This window comes from Garra rufa, chromosome 6, assembly GCF_049309525.1.
Source record: "Garra rufa chromosome 6, GarRuf1.0, whole genome shotgun sequence".
Taxonomy (NCBI): domain Eukaryota; kingdom Metazoa; phylum Chordata; class Actinopteri; order Cypriniformes; family Cyprinidae; genus Garra; species Garra rufa.
Genome location: NC_133366.1, coordinates 27,893,813 through 27,912,284, shown reverse-complemented (window position 1 = coordinate 27,912,284; position 18,472 = coordinate 27,893,813). Strand labels below are relative to the sequence as shown.

General features: G+C 38.9%; 1 protein-coding gene across 1 annotated transcript; it reads right to left on the bottom strand.

Annotated features, from left to right (window-relative positions):
* Nucleotides 1-3,403: 3,403 nt before the first annotated feature.
* LOC141337353 (NLR family CARD domain-containing protein 3-like) lies at nucleotides 3,404-18,161 on the bottom strand. Its single transcript, XM_073843152.1, has 12 exons — nucleotides 17,256-18,161; nucleotides 17,053-17,130; nucleotides 16,768-16,893; nucleotides 15,547-15,651; nucleotides 15,301-15,417; nucleotides 11,864-13,633; nucleotides 11,167-11,340; nucleotides 10,792-10,965; nucleotides 10,501-10,674; nucleotides 5,212-5,385; nucleotides 4,826-4,999; nucleotides 3,404-3,907 (listed from the first exon to the last, which is right to left on the bottom strand). Exons 1-12 carry the CDS (start codon nucleotides 17,369-17,371, stop codon nucleotides 3,901-3,903), a joined length of 3,189 nt encoding a protein of 1,062 aa, XP_073699253.1. The 5' UTR covers nucleotides 17,372-18,161; the 3' UTR covers nucleotides 3,404-3,900.
* Between the last annotated feature and the right edge of the window lie 311 nt (nucleotides 18,162-18,472).

The window sequence follows — 18,472 nt, the reverse complement described above, 5'->3', positions numbered from 1 at the left end:
AGAAAGAAAGACATGAACATCGGGGGGTGAAGGGGGTGAGTATATTATCTCTAAATTTTTGACAGACATTTTCCAATGAAAACAGTAAAAATGTTTCCCTCAGATAAACCATGGATCACTCCAAAGATTAAGTGGTTAATCTGCCTGAGACAAAAAGTGAAATCAAGTGCTTGTCAAAGTTCTACAGAAACAAAGTCCAAAGGGAAATATGTATGGCAAAAAAAGTACTTTTACAAATCCAGAGTGGAAGGTAAAAAAGGGAGTCCAAGGGGCTTGGCATGGCAGAATTAAATCAATGTGTGGATCTGTAAAAAAAAAAAATCGAATTGAAATTCCAGGAATCAATCCTCAGGATTTTGTGACAACTGCTAATGTGATCAACACAAAAGGAGTCCTTAAGTATGTAAATTTACCTTCTTCTTTACTATCTCAGAATGGAAAGTGTACAGAAGACTGTCCTCCATTAATTGTCATAAACCTCCCAGCCCAGACATGATCCCTCCGTGAATACTGAAGGAGTTTGCATGTGAAATCAGCAACCCCATTTATGACATCATCAATAGTGGAAGGTGTTGTCCTTACACAATGGAAAGAGGCTATTGTCGTACCTATACCAAAATCTCTCCCCCGGATATTGAGGAATTGAGACCGATTGCAACAAAAAATTTGTTAAGCAATGGATCTTGAATGATATTGCACCAAACCAAAAATAGTTAGTCTGATGGATTTTGTGTGTAAGGCCAGTGATGAGTTCAGTGTGCACATTATACACAACTGATTTAGCTAAGGCCTTTGATGCTGTAGATCCTCAAATCTGGCCCACAATATCCACTTTCCTGCAGATTTTAGCTCTAACGCTAATCAAACAAACAAACATCATTGTCTCCAAGATCATTAGATAATCAGATCTAATGATAGATGAGTTTGATCAGGGTTGGAGCTAAACTCTGCAGCGCATTGGCCCTCCAGGGCAAGATTTGAGGAAGCCTGCTGTAGACTATACAGTAGCATTGCAGTGCCTCCTAGACATTAGAGTGAGACCTAGCCTCATACCATGGATCAAAGAGTGCGTTATCAGGGATATCCATCTGATTGGGAGTATCCCTCATGTGGAGTTGCTCAGGGAACCATATTGGGGCCCATAATATTTCTAGCACTTATTAACAATGCTCTGCAGGATTAAATTGACCACTGGAAATATGTGGATGATATGAACATGGCCCAGAGGTGGACTTCTCATCAGCCCTGTACTCTCCACCAGACGTTAAATGGTCTTGGCATCTGGGTAGAGAAATTTAAAATAAAAACTCAACTCAAAAAAGTCTTACATGTTACCCGTATAAAAAAGATACTGGCCGTCACTTTCCATAGATCAGAAAACTTTGAAAATCTGTGACTCTGTTAAAGTTTTAGGGGTTACAATTTAGACTGATTTAAAGTGGGATGGTCAAGTGGATCACAAGTTGTCCTCAGCCAACAGAAAGCTTTTTGATCTCTGTCGGCTAAAGAAATTTGACGCACAAGATCAAGAACTGGTTATCATCTACACAGGGTATGTGCACCTGCAAAGTTAATAAAACAATAAAACAATCCTTACAGGGAGTGATCCTTGCTTTGCTGAGAAAGCAGTGCATACAGAAGGAAGTGCACACAATCTTAGAATAGAAACCTCATTATGAACAGACCATTTACACTGTCAGCATTTCCTTTTGCCTTATATGACCCTGGACCACAAAACCAGTTTTAGGTAGGTATATTTGTAGCAATAGCCAAAAATACATTGTATGGTTCAAAATCTACTATTTTTTTGTTATGTCAAAAATAATTAGGATATTAAGTAAAGATCATGTTCCATTAAAGTATTTAGTAAATTTCCTACTGTAAAAATATCAAAACTTCATTTTTGATTCGTAAAATGCATTGCTAAGAACTTCATTTTGACAATTTTAAAGGCACATTTCTCAGTATTTAGATAGATTTAGATCTAGTATTTAGTTTTGCACCCTCAGATTTCAGATTTTCAAATAGTTGTATCTTGGGCAAATATTGTCTTATTCTAACAAACAATACATCAATGGAAAGTTATTTAAAAAAATTACCTTCATGGTTTTGTGGTCCAGTTTGCAAAAGATATTTTCATCAACAGGTTGTTTGTTCTTATATCACTCATTTTGTTATCTCATATCTTATATCTATTAGGTTAAAGTCCATTGTTTATTCTTATCAGAAACATGGGGTGAAGGAAAGGGCAAGAATCTGTGAAACAGTCTTTTTTAATACATGTTTAGTGAGTATTTGAACAACTGTGTTGATTCCAAGAAAGTCCATTACAAGGCTATTACGCAACACACACGCATCACCCCAAACACACCACGAAGAAATGTTAAGCAGAAACCCTAATTAGTTAACATTAGTGTTTTCAAAATTGGTTCAGAAAAGTTTTACAAAGAGGTTGTCAAATAACATGTGATACATGGTTACTTTTACATAGAAGACATACAGTTTAAAAAGAATTGTTCTGTGATAGTTCTGTTGTGCTTTTTCCTTTCCTAACTTTCAGGGTAAATGGTCATCAATTAAGTCTTATTGAAGGTCTCTTGCAAAAAATGGTCGTTCTTATTTGAAAAAAATGTTCTGCTAGTCTCTAAAGTAGGTACATACTTTAAATGTCTTTGAGCACTGTGTTCATACATCCAAATACAAACTAGGTAATTAACTGTTATTAATTACTAGGTAATATTAAGTGCTTAGATTTTGCAGGACATTGCAAGATATTGCAGTTATGTTTTTCTCTACTTATTTAAAATACATATTCTTACAGATCTGTAAACTTGACAATATACTAATGTTTTTGACTTTTTTTGTTGAATTTCAGATTCTGTTCTATTCTGAATTACCACACAGAGACGTAAATCTCTGACAAGCTACGCCATATCGCGCTAAATATCGAATGCGATATTAAGCTCGATATGGCGTAGCTTGTCAGAGATTTACGTCTCTGTTTATCAATTGCCGCTCCAGCGGAACCTGAGCGGAACGCACGTGATGGAGATTTACTACTAATCAAAGCACCGGCTTCATTGACTAAATGCGCCTCACAATATCGTTCGATATATTGCACAGCCCTAATTATAATGTCATACAGCACTTTTGCTGAACAATAGAACTGCTTGCCTCAAAACTACATACAGAATATTTTGGCCCCTGTAACAAACAGTGGCTCCTCTATATTGGATCTCATTATGGACATTGAGAAATCACTTACTGGGCCCTTGTCCAGAGTGTTTCCCACAAGACACTCTGATAGGGTCAAGCATCCCTGACAAGCAGTTTGGATAATGGATGGATGTAGAAATTATCTGAAGTCTAGTAGAGAAATTACTCAAATCTGAGACATCAAAACTAAAGTAGTAGTGACAATTTATTCAACCAAAAAACGATGTAAACAAATGTTTAAATACAAATCACAAAACTATTTTTACAGGCTATACTTTACAAACACTAGTTTTATACTGTTATTGGCAACACAATGCATAATAAAAAGCTATAAATTTTAACTAATCTAAAGTATAGAATGCGCTTTGATCTCCTCAAAGCAACACCATCCAATGGGTCAATACATTAAAGCGATATATTTCTATAATAGATTTCTAACATAGACACAGATTTCATTTTTAATTTTTTATGTTTATGTTTTTTATATTGAAATATGAAATGGGGTACCAGTACAAACGTCACTTCTGAAGAAGAAACACAGTTTCCTTGTTTTACTCATTAAGTAAGGAAGCACAAATACATCTCTGTGTTATGATCACTATAGAATTGTCTTTGTTAAATGTGAAGTTTCTTCAGTGGCTTTTTATTCACTGTCAGACAATCCAGAGAAGGTCAGACGAACATCTAAAACCTGTGAGTAAAACACAGACAGTCAAAAAATTATCCACTATCCACCTTATTCTTTAATGTGGAAGTAAGCCTACGGGCGAGACTTCCGATTGATTAGATGCTATAGGGAAAACGAGAAGTGCAGTACACAGTAAAACTGTTTGCACTACAAGCCAGTGTGTTCATAATTAAGCTACATTAAAATAATATGGTATGACATGCCAACTTGCAATATCAAACAGCAAAATAAGCTGTTTTGCACAGCTAAAAATAGCTGGACATGGATGAGGCTGGAAGCCAGACCCATAAAATTTACAAATGGCCTTGCCCACTCTTACGGGAAAAATAAGGTGGACAAACAACTCCATAACAAACTATTAGTTCTATTAGCAAGAGATAATATAACCATGCAATGCATGGTGCCAACAATGCCCTTTTTAACAAAAGAAAGGGCATTATCCAGTATGACTGTCCTGTTTATGTATCACAATGATTTTATTTATTATAAATATCTTCTCTAAAAAATGACAAAGATGTGTATTACTCTCAAAATACATAATTTTGGGAAAATGAAAAGGGTAAAAAAATGTGAAAGTGATGACAAAACTTTATGTGTTTAAATGTCAACAAACGCCTAAATTTGTTCCATATATTAAGTGCTCATGTCTCTTAAAAGGACTTCGATTATATAGAATAATTATTATGGATTATGCTGGATGGACTTTTAAAGCATCAAAGTTTTGGTGGAGGGACAGAAATCTCTCAGGTTTAAAAAGTCATCATCAAGTGGGTTGGAGCAACATGAGGATGAGTAATGACAGAAATGTTCATATTTGGGTAACTATCCCTTCAACTCTGATGTGATCTACATTACAAAACTGATTAATAGCAATTAATACCAAGCAATTAAAATACAAACATTTCAATCATCACTACTCACAGAAGTTCCTTCAGTTCATAATCCGGATCATCCTTCAGAGCAGAGAGCAGCTTCATGCCTGACTTTCCAAGGAAATTTTTAGTCAGATCCAGTTTTTGTAGCTGTGAGGGGTTTGATCTCAGAGCTGAAGCCAGAGCAGCACAACCTTTATCTGTAACACTACAATCCATCAGCCTGTAGAAAACAATGATACTCTTCATTTTCAGCAGCTCAGATAAGAAGAAACTTCACAGTAAAAAGAGAGATGAAGACTAAGACAAAAGCTACTTCAGTTATTTGACAGGATAATTTTTTGACCATATGATCTAGTTTTTGTTTGGATTTCGTTTATTATACACCATAAGAGGAAATATGAGGAGGGTGCTGACACATTGATGCAAACTTACCACAGTGTTTTTAGTTTACAGTGAGGATTCTTCAGTCCAGCAGAAAGCAGATCCACTCCTTTGTCTTGTAGTTTATTTCTAGATAAATTGAGATGTCTCAGATGTGAAAGGTTAGATCTCAAAGCTGAAGCCAGGGCAGCACAACCTTCATATGTGATACCACAATTAATCAACCTGTAAAGAACAATGACACTGCTTAGTCTATGTAGGATATAAGCTTAGATAAGCAGGAACGTCACAATCAGAAAGAAAGACTAAATAAAAGAAAAATGTAACTGGTCTTAACTACGATGCAGACCCATTTCTACATGATTGCTTAGTAGGGTTAATTTCATAAAAAAATGAAAAGTGAATTATGCAGTGAAACATGCAGTGGTGGGGGTAACACATTACAAGTAACGCAAGTTACTTTATGAGATTACTTTTTTTCAAATAACTACTGAAGTAATGAATTACTTTTGAATTTACAAGAAAATTTGTGTACATTGTGTAAACATGATGTTACTGAAGTTCTAGACTAAATGTGAACACGCATTAATTCATACCACTTGCAAAAAACAGATTCAGTATTCCTTAAAATAAAATAAATAAAAACAGTGAAATGCAAACGGCGCAAATTTGCAATAATTAAATATGTTAAATAACACAAATATCCTTTATGTATTTAATCCCATTTTTTTTACCAGTGTCTTTGCTGCTGACCTTCGATGATCCAATTCATCCATACTAATAAGCAAAACTTACTTTAGATAAACTAACATTAGTGCTTCATTTTTGTATATTATTAAAGAGTGTTGAACTTACTTCTCCCGTGTTCTAGTATACAGATGTGAATTTACTTTTCCTTTAGCCTGAGGTGTATTAATTTCACTTTTGGTGTGAAAGGGCTTTTACATTTGCCAAAAAAACATAACTTTTTAAATTAAAAATGAACAAGCAAGTCCTGATCAGATCTAAAAAGTAATGCAAAAGTAACATAACGCATTACTTTACATAAAAAGTAACTAAGGAACATAATTTGTTTCTTTTTTAGAGAGTAACTCAATATTGTAATGCATTACTTTTAAAAGTAGCTTTCCTGTTGGTGCAGATTGTGGGCAGCACGCCGACATACAGTGTCATTGTGCTCTGGGTGTCCCATGTTCGAATCCCGATTTGAGGACCTTTCCTTATCTCTCTTCCACTTCGCTTCCTGTCATATCTGATCTGTCCTATCACAATTATGGCAAAAATGCCAAAAATAAATCTTAAAAAAGTAACTTTCCCCATAGTATGAAGAATATTTTAGAATTTTAAATACTTATTTTAAGTAGAGTGTACTTATTTAAAGTTGAGTGTGAGGAGGCAAGAAACTTCATTACACTTACTCTGTGAGTGCTCTATATCTGGCCGTTGTCATTATGAGGGTCATATGCATTTTAGTTAATATATTAAAATAGGACATTTGAATACACTTTGATATTCTTAAGATCATCTTTAAACGTACTAAATAATCATTTATAGTATATTAAGTACAAAATGTGTGCGTGAACATAGACCACTTTAAATACATTTTGGAAGTGCACTTGTTTTTCACCCATTTTTTGCCCATCTCAGGAGTGCTTCGAAGCCCATCTGGAGTTCTTAGTGCTGGTCTGCCGTGAGGTTAACATTACCTTTCTGCAGGGGGCCATTCGTTTTGGCCATGGCTGTGGCCAAGCTATTGCAGCTGTTGCAAGTGGATGGCCTTGAAGGGAAGTGGATGTGGTCTGGGACCTCAGAGGCCTGTAGCTGGTGGCAGAGTCACTGATCTGTGAAATCCTTAACAGTGTCACTGAAGAGGCCACCTGTGTGACATGAGGGTAAGGTTGCGCAATATACTGGTACTGGAAAAATACCAGTAAGCCTACATATTATTTTTAAAACGGTACTAAATCATGATTCCGCTCATCTTGGTATTTGTTACGCTGCTGTTCTGAACTTCACTGCTATGCGGCAGTGTTACCCAAATTGATGCTAAACTGACAGTGGATCAAGATGGATCAAAACTCATTATACACAATAATTGTGCTGCTGATATAAAATATGACAATATCATAAATATAAATATAATGTTAATGCTCCTGTGTGTCACAATCGCTGGTGGTGAGGAGCCAGATGGAACTTGTGGAAGCCAGGAGTAATGATCCAACAGTAATTTAAGAAGAAAACAAGGAACAGAAACCAGAAAGACAACAACACTATGTAACTCGTAACCTTGTAAGACCCGACAAGGGGAATGACAAACAAAGGAACAAACCAAATCAATGGGAACACAGGGGGGAAAAACACAAGGAAAACACTACAAAACAGACCACAATACTGACATTAACGCCCCCCTCAAAAAAAGGCGCGTCTCGCACCGTATAACAACCAAAAGGGGAGGAAGGGTGGGCACCCTGGAGGCCGCTAGGCAGGGAGGCCATGGTGGAGCAGACAGTTCAGGGGGCCATGGCGGGTCAGAGAGCTCGGGAGGCCATGGCGGAGTAGACAGTTCAGGAGGCCATGGCCAAGCAGCCTCCCTGGCCTTGGTCTCATCCTTTGACCGGCCCCTATGGCTGCAGGCATATAGCCACCCCCAAAAATTTTTCTTGGGGACAATTAGGGGACCATAGGCCAGAACAGTCTCTGGGCGAGCGGGCTCTGGACGACTGGACGGCACCAGCGGAGACTCTGGAGGGCTGGACGCCACCAGCGGAGACTCTGGAAGAGCGGGCTCTGGAGGAGCGGTCACTTGAGGGAGCTTGGGAGGAGCAGACACTTGAGGGTGCTCGGGAGGAGCGGTCACTTGAGGGCGCTCGGGAGGAGCGGACACTTGAGGGCGCTCGGGAGGCGCTGACACTTGAGGGCGCTCTGGACGCGCGGTCACTGGAGGGCGCTCTGGAGGCGCGGACACTGGAGGGCGCTCGGGAGGCGCTGTCACTTGAGGGTTGGGCGAGACCAGCAGAGACTCTGGAAGGCTGGGCGTGGCCAGCGGAGACTCTGGAAGGCTGGGCGAGACCAGCAGTGACTCAGATGTAGTGGCCATCTTGTCCGGGGACTCGGGAGAGACCGCCATCTTGTCCGGGGCTCAGAAGAGACCGCCAACTTGTCCGGGGCTCAGAAGAGACCGCCATCTTGTCCGGGGCTCAGAAGAGACCGCCAACTTGGCCGGGGACTCAGGCGTGGTGGCCCTCTTGGCCGGGGACTCAGGCATGGTGGCCATTTTGTGAGCTGACTCTGGAGGGGCCATCTTATGAGCAGACTCTGACGTGGCGGCCATCTTGTGAGCAGACTCTGACGTGGTGGCCATTTTGTGAGCAGACTCTGACGTGGCGGCCATCTTGGATGCAGACTCTGGCGTAGTGGCCATCTTGGCCGGGGATTCTGAGGCCTGCTTTACTGAGCGCTGGGCGGTGGTCAGCAGACCGTGCGGGAAGGAGGCCGACGGGCTTGAGCGCAGGGAGGAACTTAGGATCTTTCATTCGAAAGGCACATTTCTAGCATTTGCAAAACTGAATTTTTCCATCTCAAAAATATATCGAATTTACGACCTATGCTCGCGATGTCAAATGCAGAAACGTTAATTCATGCGTTCATGACCTCAAGGATAAATTATTGTAATGCTTTATTGGGTGGTTGTTCTGCACAATTAATAAACAAACTCCAGCTGGTCCAAAATGCAGCAGCTAGAGTTCTTACTGGAACGAGAAAGTATGACCATATTAGCCCAGTTCTGTCAACACTGCCCTTGCTCCCTATTAAACATCATATAGAGTTTGAAAATCTTGCTAATTACTTAAAACCCTCAATGGTTTAGCACTGTTTAGGAGGCAGACACACTCAGATTAAATACTCTTCAATCTGGCCTACACAAAACACATTAACAGATTTCTATATTCCAAATCCGTTAAAGGATTGTTAGGCTGCATTAATTAGGTCAACCGAAACCAGGAGCATTTCCCAAAACACCTGATGTATTTGTTGCAGCATAAGAAGAATGACATCTATGCTTACATTAGTCTGTGTTATTCTTATTACGAGGTCACCGTAGCCGGCGGATCAAGTCTGTATCTAGATCAGATGGTCACTGCAGTCCCCCAGATCAGGTCCGTACCCAGCTCAAATGCAGCTCACCTAGATCTATTATTAGCTTCACTGATTATAAAGAGTGCTGAGCTTAAGTAATTAAAATCAGAGTGTGGAGTGTGGGCCCAGGTGAGTCCTCTTGGTTATAAGCCAAAAGCCAGGGTAAAAAACAAGTGCAATTCTATAATGTACTTAATGTGCTCTATTTTCACACACTAATTTTATACTTGATATACTAAAGAAAATATTCTTTAGTACTTCTTTAGATAATATTAAGAACATCGAAGTGTCCTCAAATGTGCAGTTTTGGGACACCATGAATATGAACCAAAATGTGATTTTATCATACTTTTCGCACGCGCGCACACACACACACACACACACACACACACACACACACACACACACACACAAAACTGTCATCTTTCTTGCCTTCACACTCTCTCTTGGTCGATCGATAATCTACTGAAACAAATGCTTCATTCAAATAAATGTGATCTTACCGGACTATTTAATCTCTGAGTCTGATTTGACGCGGGCAGAATGCTAGAGCTGCGTGTCATAACTGACGAAAATAACCGTCTTTTTTATCCATTCAGTCAAATTTTGCGCTGCAAATATCAATCCTAGTTTTAATGTGCCTATAATTTAGCAAATGACCATGGAATAAGCGGGATAATCAACGGTTTGTCGTGCATTAAAGGATTTTAAATGCACGACGTGGAGGCTAATAACCACCCGACGCGAAGTACTTACGAAGTACTTACTTAATTAAGATAATCAAGTTGTGGACTAATGGTTAAAGAGTCAGACTTGTAACACGAAGGCTGCTGGTTCGAGTCTCAGACCCGGCAGGGATTGTAGGTGGGGGGAGTGAATGTACAGTGCTCTCTCCACCCTCAATACCACAAATGAGGAAGGCACTGAACCCCCAACTGCCCTGTAGGTATGGCAGCAATATGGCTGACCACTGCTCCGGGTGTGTGTTGTGTGTTCACGGTGTGTGTTCACTACTGTGTGTGTGTGTGTGTGTGTGTGTGTGTGTGCGCGCGCAATTGGAAGGGTTAAATCCAGAGCACAAATTCAGAGTATGGGCCACCTTACTTGGCCACACGTCACATCCTTTCCTTTTCAGAACTACAACTATAAACCTTTAGTGAATATTTCTTAGTAAGTAACAATGTGTGTACCACAATGATTTACCACAATATCTCCAGATTACAGTGAGGGTCCTTTAGTCCATTAGAGAGTAGTTTCACTCCTGATGTTCCTAGTTTATTTATAGACAGATTCAGTTCTCTCAGTTGTAAAGGGTGTGATCTCAGAGCTGAAGCCAGAACAGCACAACCTTTATCTGTGACACCACAATCAATCAACCTGTAGAGAACAATGGCATTATTTACTTTCAGTTTTTGTTTTAATTTTGCGAATAATTTCATTGTTCACCATGGGAGGAAAATGGAGAAGTATGCTGACACATTAATATCATCTTACCGCAGTGTTTTCAGTTCACAGTGAGGATCATCTAGTATAGAAGAGATCAGATTAATTCCTAGGTCTTTTAGTTTATTTCCACTTAGGTCCAAATAGCTCAGGTTTGAGGGGTTTGATCTCAAAGCTGAAGCCAGAGCAGTGCAACCTTCATCTGTGACACTACAATCATTCAGCCTTTAGAGAACAAATGACACTTGTCAGTTCAAGATATACAACTCATACACAAGAATTTTACAATCAAAAATAGAGACTTGCACTTTAGACCAGACCTAATTGCATTAAGTGGTCTCTTTTTTCTAAAGCGGTACTTGAAATTGTTAATTTAATAAATCCCAGTAGGTGGGGAATGAAGATGATACATTTATACAATCTTACTGCAGTGTTTCCAGGTTACAGTGAGGATTCATCAGTCCATCTGAGATCAACTTTACTCCTGCATCTTGTAGCTTATTTCCAGACAGATCCAGATTTCTCAGGTGTGAGGGGTTTGAGCTCAGAGCTGAAGCCAGAACAGCACATCCTTTATCTGTGACACCACACCTACTCAATCTGTATATATTATTGAATGTGAGTGAGGAACTGACACCAGGTGCAGTTAAAGAAAACACAGTGAAAATTTTGCAAAATACAAATGTAATTCATATAGACAGTAAAGCAAACATGTAACGAATACTGTTTGAATTCACTTTTCCAGAGTCAACTGTCCTTGTGCTTTCCGTATATATTTCTATAGCAAACTGAACAAAAACAAACCAAAAATTGTTGGTTGGGTAGTGGATACACCATGGTATACATACAATTTTCCAATTAGCTTTTGCTTCTTTTTTAAATTTATTTTTCCGCTTTAGATGCAGCCCATGTTACATGGCTTATGCGCAAACGGAAAAGGTAATAAATGGAAAGGACGATGAGGGCTGTTGCAATTTTCGATATAGTTTTTCTGACTACCTCCATATGGTAAGCCAATCACAAAATGTTTTAGACTCTGCTTACACCTGTGTTTAATGCACTTGTCATTGTCTGATATAGGTCATTTTTTAATATTGTAGTGACTGGTGATAGTTTTACTTACTGAGCTGATCTGGATTCTTTAATCACAGGCAACAGTTTTTGAAGAACTTCATCAGCTGTATTTTGTGCTCCTATAAATTTTTTTAGATCAAAATTTTCAATCTTCTGCTCTGATGTCAGCAACACAAAAACCAGAGCAGACCACTGTGAAGAAGAGAGTTTGATTTGATTTATTTTTCCAGATCTCAGATAATCCTGGATCTCCTGCATTAGTGAATCATCGCCCAGTTCATTCAGACAGTGGAACAGATTGATGCATCTCTCCGGAGAGAGATTCTCCCTGATCTTCTGTTTGATGTACTCAACTGTTTCCTTTTTATTATAGGAGCAGCTTCCTGTCTGTGTTAGTAGTTCTTGTAAAAGAGTCTGATTAGACTCCACTGAGAGACCCAGAAGAAATCGCAGGAAAAGGTCCAGATGTCCATTCTTGCTCTGTAGAGCCTCATCTACAGCTGTCTGATGTAAGCCAGATAATGAACTATTTTTCATCCAATTTAAGACCTTAGAGAAGATATTTTGTTCGGTGGCTTGGTCGAACACATTTATGTAGTCTGTAAAAGAGAGGTGCACATATAGAGCTGCTAGATGTTCCTGAATGCTCAGATGAACAAAGCAGAAGACCTTCCCCTGATACAAGCCAAATTCCTCTCTGAAGATTTGTGTGCACAATCCTGAATACACTGATGCTTCAGTCACATCAATGCCACACTCGCTCAGGTCTTCATCATAAAAAATTAGGTTGCCTTTCACAAGCTGTTGAAAGGCCAGTTTCCCAAGTTTGAGGATCATGTCTTCATCTTTCACTTTCTTCTCATAGTCCTTCTCATGTTTAATGTTTGTCTGAAGGATCAGGAAGTATGTGTACATTTGACTAATAGTCTTAGGAATCTCACCTTTCCATGATTTCCCCAACAAACCCTCTAGCACAGTGGCTGAGATCCAGCAAAACACTGGGATGTGGCACATGATGTGGAGGCTCCTTGATGACTTCAGGTGTGAGATGATCCTGTCAGCCAGACTTTGATCACTTACTTTCTTCCTGAAGTATTCCTCCTTCTGTGGGTCACTGAAGCCTCGTACCTCTGTCACTCGATTGACATACTCAGAGGGGATGAGATCAGCTGCTGCTGGTCTGGAGGTGATCCAGATGAGAGCGGAGGGCAGCATGTATCCTGCAATGAGGTTTGTCAATAGCACATCCACTGTGGCAGATTCACTTTCATCAAACAACATCACATTGCTCTGAAAATCCATAGACAGACGGCACTCATCCAGACCATCAAAGATGAAGAAAACTTTATGTTCATCACTGAATATTTTCATTTCTTTTGTTTCAGGAAACAAAACCTGAAGTAGACCTGAAAGACTGAGTTTTTTGTCCTTCATTAAGTTGAGCTCTCTGAAAGGAAGTGGAAATATGAGCTGGATGTCCTGATTTGCTTTCCCTTCACTCCAGTCCACAATAAACTTCTGCACAGAGACTGTTTTTCCAATGCCAGCAACTCCCTTTGTCAGCACAGTTCTGATGGTTTTGTCTTGTCCAGGTAAAGGTCTAAAGATGTCATTGCATTTGATTGGTGTGTCCTCTGTTGCTGCTCTCCTGGATTGTGTCTCAATCTGTCTCACCTCATGCTGTTTATTGGTCTCTCCACTGTTACTCTCTGTAATGTAGAGCTCTGTGTAGATATCATTCAGGAGTTTTGGGTTTCCCTCTTTTGCTGTTCCTTCATGCAGACACTGAAACTTCTTCTTAAGATTCATTTTGAACATGCTTTGTACCAGTCAAGGACCATTAAAAAAGATTCAGATAACTGATTACAACACTTAAAGAGGTAAAAGTGACAGCAAACTAATCTATCTATCTATCTACAGTCGTGGCCAAAAGTTTTGAGAATTACCTCAATATTGGAAATTGGAAAAGTTGCTGCTTAAGTTTTTACAATAGCAATTTGCATATACTCCAGAATGTTATGAAGAGTGATCAGCATAGTCCTTCTTTGCCATGAAAATTAACTTAATCCTGAAAAAAACTTCCCACTGCATTTCATTGCTATCATTAAAGGACCTGCTGAGATCATTTCAGTAACTGTCTTGTTAACTCAGGTGAGAATGTTGACGAGCACAAGGCTGGAGATCATTATGTCAGGCTGATTGGGTTAGAATGGCAGACCTGACATGTTAAAAGGAGGGTGATGCTTGAAATCATTGTTCTTCCATTGTTAACCATGGTGACCTGCAAAGAAACGCGTGCAGCCATTATTGCGTTGCATAAAAATGGCTTCACAGGCAAGGATATTGTGGCTACTAAGATTGCACCTAAATCAACAATTTATAGGATCATCAAGAACTTCAAGGAAAGAGGTTCAATTCTTGTTAAGAAGGCTTCAGGGTGTCCAAGAAAGTCCAGCAAGCACCAGGATCGTTTCCTAAAGAGGATTCAGCTGCGGGATTGGAGTGCCACCAGTGCAGAGCTTGCTCAGGAATGGCAGCAGCCAGGTGTGAGCGCATCTGCACGCACAGTGAGGCGAAGACGTTTGGAAGATTGCCTGGTGTCAAGAAGGGCAGCAAAGAAGCCACTTCTCTCAAAAAAAAACATCAGGGACAGATTGATCTTCTGCAAAAAGTATGGCGAATGGACTGCTGAGGACTGGGGCAAAGTCATATTCTCCGATGAAGCCTCTCTTTCCGATTGTTTGGGGCATCTGGAAAAAGGCTTGTCCGGAGAAGAAAAGGTGAGCGCTGCCATCAGTCCTGTGTCATGCCAACAGTAAAGCATCCTGAGACTATTCATGTGTGGGGTTGCTTCTCATCCAAGGGAGTGGGCTCACTCACACAATTTTGCCCAAAAACACAGCCATGAATAAAGAATGGTACCAAAACACCCTCCAACAGCAACTTCTTCCAACAATCCAACAACAGTTTGGTGAAGAACAATGCATTTTCCAGCATGATGGAGCACCGTGCCATAAGGCAAAAGTGATAACTAAGTGGCTCGGGGACCAAAACGTTGACATTTTGGGTCTATGGCCTGGAAACTCCCCAGATCTTAAAACTTGTGGTCAATCCTCAAGAGGTGGGTGGACAAACAAAAACCCACTAATTATGACAAACTCCAAGAAGTGATTATGAAAGAATGGGTTGCTATCAGTCAGGATTTGGCCCAGAAGTTGATTGAGAGCATGCCCAGTCGAATTGCAGAGGTCCTGAAAAAGAAGGGCCAACACTGCAAATACTCTTTGCATAAATGTCATGTAATTGACGATAAAAGCCTTTGAAACGTACGAAGTGCTTGTAATTATATTTTAGTACATCACAGAAACAACTGAAACAAAGATCTCTTAGCAGTTTAGCAGCAAACTTTGTGAAAACTAACATTTGTGTCATTCTCAAAACTTTTGGCCACGACTGTATATATCTATCTAAACAGAAACTATTTACCTCATATCAGTTGATGTTTGTCTTCCCTTAAATTTTATTGACTTGTCCATAGACTGGTCAGTCTTCATGGACACACAGCTGGCCTCTGGTGGGTTTGATCTATCGCTGCGCAACAGACTTAAAACAGAGAACAACAGAATACAGACTTTAGTAATAGATACAAGAATTCAGATTTATTTTACTAAAGATTACTTTCAAATAGGTAATCTATCTATCTATCTGTCTATTTAGATATAAATATTGTACCTCTTATCAGTTGGTGGGTGTCTTTTCTTAAATTTTATTGGCTTGCCCATAGACTGGTCACTCTTCATGGACACACAGCTGGATTCCAGTGGGTTTGATCTCTCTCTGTGCAAAATACTTATTTTAGAGTACACAAGAATAGAGACATTAAAAACAGATGATTAATTGATCAATCTATTATCTCACTGGCTTCTCCTGATATTATATCTGGAAAACAGTAGTGTACAGAACTGAAAATGTACTCATCAGCACAACTGGACCTTAGTGCTGCTTTTGATTATACTGACCACAAATTTTTTGGAGACCCATAAATTATGTCGGCATTAGGGCAATGGCATTGGAATAGTTTAAATCATTATTATTGGACCATTATAACTTTGTAGCAGCAACTGATGAGGTACCATGTGGCTCACAAGTCCCGTAAGGAGTAGCCTACCACAAGGCTCAGTACCAAGACCATTGCTTTTCACCCAGTACATGCTACTCTTGGGAGGTATCATTAAGAAACATGGAGTTTTTTTTTACTGTTATACAGATGATACTCGGCTCTGTATTTCTTTGAGGCATGAGGCAACATATTCAACAAATTTCAACATACCAGTTAAAAATAATGTAATGCATAGTTGATATTAAAGTTTGAAAGACTAGTACAGTCCTACTACTTAATTTAGGAAAAAATATAGGTTTTATCTATTAGACCAAACATCTCCACATGTAATAAATTACTGACTGGCTCTTGATGGATGTTTTATCGAGTCTTAGTCATCAGTTAAGAACCTGGGTGTGCTTTTTAATACAATCTGTCATTTGAAGGGCACACTGAAAGCCACCTATTACTGGGTGCTTGCCCTGCAAGTTTATTAAACAATCTTCAATTGGTCCAAAATGCAGCACCTAGAATTACTAGACTTACTAGAACCAAGAGGTAAGACCATATTAGCTTGGCTTGGTTCTGTCAACATTGCATCGACTGACTATTAACTATCTCATACATTATTAATTAATGCTGATTAATTAATGATTATTACTTATAAATCCCTGAATGTCAGTTTAAGGGTGTGTTCACATCTGTAGTTTGGTTCTTTTGGAAAAAAGAAAATAATACATTTAGCCCTTGCATTACTTTTCATTTACACTGTCACTGTCTTCACTTAAAATGGGGTAGAATGGAGAATGGAGCAGAATAAATAGAGATCTATCTATTTATCTATCTAGACATACATTGTGTTCCTCATATCAGTTGATGGGTGTCTTTCCTTAAATTTTATTGGCTTGCCCATAGACTGTTCGCTCTTCATGGACACACAGCTGGCCTCTTGTGGGTTTGATCTCTCCTTGTAAAAAAGACTAGAGTACAATAGAATAGAGAAATTTGGAAAAAACAAAAAAAAACCACACAAAATAGTTAATTTGACATTATAGTTATAGTTGATTTGACATGTAAATAAACTGAACATAGGGAATCACTCTCTATATATCTGTCTGTCTGACCATCTAGACAGATACCTTAGATCAGCTGATGTTTGTCTTCCCTTAAATTTTATTGGCTTGCCCATAGACTGGTCGCTCTTCATAGACACACAGCTGGTGTACAATAGAACAGAGACATTAGAAAAAGTAACAAAATTCATATACTTTATTTGACATGTATATAAATTTCACATAGGAAATTAGTCTATATTTATCTGACCATGTAGACAGAAACATACCTTTGATCAGTTGATGTTTGTCTTCCCTTAAATTTTATTGGCTTGCCCATAGACTGGTCACTCTTCATGGATACACAGCTGGACTCTGATGGGGTTGATCTCTCTTTGTGCAACATACTTAGAGTACTACCTTAATCAAGGTAGACAGATTCTCAGAAGATTCGTGGTTTCCCACCAATTACACTTAAATTCCTGCATTAGCAAATAAAAATACTATTTAAAAATACATTGATTCACATTTTCCAGTTAAAAGTATCTTATGCTGTAAAATGTCGCAGATGACATTTTACAGCCACTTTCACTTAATTCTGGCTGCAAGTTTGCAATCCTGATTAAAGAGTATTCACATTTCGGACATGAGAGTTACGATTACCTCAAAATTACAATAAAATTGCATGACTATGTTCTTGTGGGTTAGAATGTCTTTCCAGAAGACACATTTGTGAGTTAATAACGTTACAATTAGAAATGTCCAGAAATTGTCAACGTAGACGAAAACAAAGTTCGCTTTGCAGTGATTTGAGGAATCCTTAAAGTTTCCATAACTTAGTCCACGCAGATGCCATTTTTGTTCACGGGCATTGTATGTACTTTAGGCCTACATACACTTTGAATTTTGATACCTTTTTAAACTAAATTTGTCAATGTAGTTCACTATGAATATCAGGATTTGAGACATTTGTTGTCATTTTGATACAAGGGAGAAATAAACAAGATCGTCAGAGCGAAGCATCACAATCTGGAATGTCTAAAAATAAGTAAACAAATAAAAAAACAACAAATTAAACAGAGGGCGTGTATGCGACGTCCTCTGTTTTCCATACCTTAACTTCAGGGCTCCCACGTAGCCTACATGCTCACAATTTACTTACCCAGTAGCTGCATGATACCTGGCGTTTTCCTGAAGGTTTCTCCTTATCTCTGAAAACGATTGCGTATAGTTCAAGAGTTCAGGAATCCCTGGAATAAACCACTCTATTCATTTCATTCAAATGTTACTCAGAAATAATTATTCTGATTTGATGTTTCAGATAGTTGTAGTAAGATGTCAAGTTCAAACACGATGTAGACTACACTTTGCTTGGACGTGTGTAATGTGAAGACCACGAGACAGAAGCTGATATGTGTTAAAATAATCGTCACTCAGACATAAAACAAAACAGAATCTTTACGTTGTCCATTATTACAGACCTTGTATTGTAGATATATGATATACA

What these genes read in the sequence shown, in the direction of transcription:
- LOC141337353 (XM_073843152.1), bottom strand. Translation starts at nt 17,371, where the DNA reads ATGTTGCACAAAGAGAGATCAACCCCATCAGAGTCCAGCTGTGTATCC. An exon ending in CAAACATCAACTGATATGAG is followed by an intron (nt 13,634 to 15,300) that starts GTAAATAGTTTC and finishes ACTGGTACAAAG; the next exon opens with CATGTTCAAAATGAATCTTA. An exon ending in TGTGAACTGAAAACACTGCG is followed by an intron (nt 10,675 to 10,791) that starts GTAAGATGATAT and finishes TGTTCTCTACAG; the next exon opens with GTTGATTGATTGTGGTGTCA.